Genomic DNA, 2,847 nt, shown 5'->3' with positions numbered 1-2,847 from the left:
TGGTTGAGGAGTGCGCCGAACTGGCGGGTGCCCCATACCCGGCAGGCGTCCTGGTTGGGACCTCAGGTCTTAGATGTTAGGTTTGGCTGCAAGGTCTGTTTGGTATTAGGCCCAGACTATCAGCATCCCTACATCAATTGGATAGGAGTAGCGACAGATGTTGCCTAGACGGTGGCTTCGGTCCTATTGTTGTATGACTTTGTAAGGTCTTGTGTGAATAATTAATAAAGTGGCTACATTCATCGTCCAGATGCAGAGGCCGGGGGTCCTCCTCCGTTTCAAAACAAATTCTATTTGTATATAATGCAATGTCAGAGCATCTTCAACAGATAATGTAGATGCAAAAAATTTCAAGGCCCCAAAACCCTTCACCAACAAATGAAGTAGATGAAAAATAATTGCATCTTCACTTTCCGGAAATGTAAAATACAACACCTCAGAATGTAAATATACATTTCCACCTACAGAGGATGTAAAACTAACGGCCGCACGCCAACTGCACAACAATCAGCTTTCATTTTTCTTCCTTCCGCCCGCGTGTCGCCCACCCGTCGCCCGCTGACCGCCGCGCAGGCCATGGCTGACTTCAAAAACCCCGCCAGAGCCGCCCACCCCACCACGGTCTTCGCCGGCGCGACCACCGTCCTCAATCCCGCTTCCGCCTTCATGCCGCCGCAGCCATGTCGCCGCCCCGGTTTTGCCCCACCCCGTCCGGTCGCCATCGCGGCAGCTGCCCCGCTGCCAGATCTGGCCGCTCCACCGCCCCGCCTCCAGTTTCGCCACTGCTCCGCCGCCGCCACCTTGAAATCGACTGAATTGGCTGCTTCTCCGCCGCTGAATCGCCGCCTTGCCGATGTATGATTTGAGCTCCCCCTACCCACCCCATCGCCACCGGGTTCGAGCTGCACACCCGCCGCCACGCCGCTGTCGCTTTTCCGTCGCCAGACTAGACCTTCTCGCGCCGCACGGTCGTCGCCCCACCGTCCCGCCCCGACCAATTTGCCGCTCGATTCACCACATCACCGACCATTCGAGCTCCCGCCGCCGCATTCGACCTCCGGCTCTCGTCGCTTGGCCGTCGGCGCACCTGCCGCCGTCGCTCGGTCCGCCGGCGCTCCTCCCGACTCTCGACACTCGGCCGCCGACTAGTTTTACATTCAAATTTGCATCATCTATGGAGATGCTCTTAGATAAGAGCATTGACACTCTTAGATAATCAAGATAATCTATTAAGTACGTAGTAACCAATCATCAGCCGTTCAATAGGATCGAAGGTTGATATATATTGTGTTCATGTTTGTTCATATTTTTCAGTACCTACTATACTATCCGTGGACAAGTCATTGTTTCTTATCGCATCGTTCTTTGAATTGTCAGCACTAGATTATAATTATAATTTTCTACAACCAGACACTCGGTGTCAGCTTAAGAGCCCCGCGGCATAGACTGATACAAGTACAAACATTGCTTCTACTGTATTTGCAACGTACAGTACATTGCTTCTAGTATATGTACAATATGCACATAGACTGATTAGATTGATATACAAGTACACTGGTAGCAACAAAAAAGAAAGAAATGGATAAATCTCAGGTTCAACAATCTAGCTGGCAGGATTCACTTGCGGCCCTACATCAACGCCGTCTAGTTTCGTACTCATCCCCGGCGACCTTCCGCCACCGCTCCGGCTGGCACCGGCCAACGCCGCCGTATCCTTCTCTCTCATCTGCCCCGCTGTCGCCCGGAGCCCCTCCATCTCCCGCCTCAGCTTCTCGTTCTCTCTCCTCACCTTCTCCACCGCCGCCTCCTCTTGCTGCGCAACCTCCGGCGCCGGCTTCCCCGCCCGCCTCTCCACCGTCACCTTGCCGAGACACAAGAAAGGCAGCCTCCGCAGCATCACCCCGGCGGCGCCGGCCTCCACGCCGGCGGTCATCTCGGCGGGTATCCTCACGCCCCACCGGACCCTCGCCGCCGCCGCGCCCCCGCGCACCGACACGACGCTCCGCATCGTCACCTCCGACGCCGTCATCCCCTCGCCCGCGCCGTCCGAATAGAACCGCTTGCGCACGGCGAAGTCACCGAGCGAGGGCTTGAGGGCCAGCGAGAAGGAGAGGGCGCCCGCGGCGCTGACCTCGACGACCATGGTGATGGCGGAGGCGCCAGGCGCGGAGGGGCTGCCGCCCGGGCCGTAGCCGAGGACGAGCGAAGCGGAGAGCGGGGAGGACCCCGCGGGGCGGTTGGGCGCGTAGGAGAGGCGTAGGGACGGGAGCGCCGGGACTGCCGTGGCGAGGGAGAGGCGGAGGTCGGCCGGGTCGCCGGCGGTGAGTGAGGCGACGCCGGGCACGGAGAAGAGCTCGACGGGGAGCTTCGCGCGGAGCAGCGGCCCCGCCTCGTCCCGGAGCTTCAGCGACGCCTTCATGGCTCTGTCTCCGTGGCCGAGCGCCGCATGGCGTGCTCTGCTGCGCCGCTCGGTCAGTTCGGTTCGCTGGCAGGTACAGTATATATGTCGCGCGCGACGCTCTTGCTTCAGTGCTGTGGCCGAGTGTCTGCTGGCAGGCGTCGGGGTTGCCGACTTGGGGCCTCGCCTCGTGGGTGACATCTCGGTGAAAGAAACTGCGGATTACGTGGAGGTGAGCTCGCGTTTAATTGGTGGCCATGGACCCGTGTTGCTCGTGGCCATTCGTGGGTGATCAAACCAGGGTACGATGAGCCGCGCGGGTGAGAAAACAACTGAAAAATGAAATCGTGACGCACGCGCGCAAAATGAAAACCTAAAAAACCTGTCCCATTTACTCCCACTCTAAAGAAATATAAGATCATTTAGGTCATTATATTAGTGATTTAAAC

The 2,847-nt window shown here is 57.8% G+C and overlaps 1 protein-coding gene across 1 annotated transcript; it reads right to left on the bottom strand.

The window, feature by feature from the left end:
- Positions 1-1,452: 1,452 nt before the first annotated feature.
- LOC123106933 (uncharacterized) lies at positions 1,453-2,565 on the bottom strand. The gene has a single exon (XM_044528959.1). It carries the CDS (start codon positions 2,417-2,419, stop codon positions 1,604-1,606), a length of 816 nt encoding a protein of 271 aa, XP_044384894.1. The 5' UTR covers positions 2,420-2,565; the 3' UTR covers positions 1,453-1,603.
- Between the last annotated feature and the right edge of the window lie 282 nt (positions 2,566-2,847).

The sequence above is a fragment of the Triticum aestivum genome, chromosome 5A (genome assembly GCF_018294505.1).
Source record: "Triticum aestivum cultivar Chinese Spring chromosome 5A, IWGSC CS RefSeq v2.1, whole genome shotgun sequence".
In the NCBI taxonomy this organism is placed as follows: Eukaryota; Viridiplantae; Streptophyta; class Magnoliopsida; order Poales; family Poaceae; genus Triticum; species Triticum aestivum.
Note: the sequence above shows the minus strand (reverse complement) of the source record. Positions and strands in the feature narration are given on the sequence as shown.

Excerpts from the sequence above, each read along its gene's own strand:
- LOC123106933 (XM_044528959.1), bottom strand. The coding sequence starts at position 2,419 with ATGAAGGCGTCGCTGAAGCTCCGGGACGAGGCGGGGCCGCTGCTCCGC.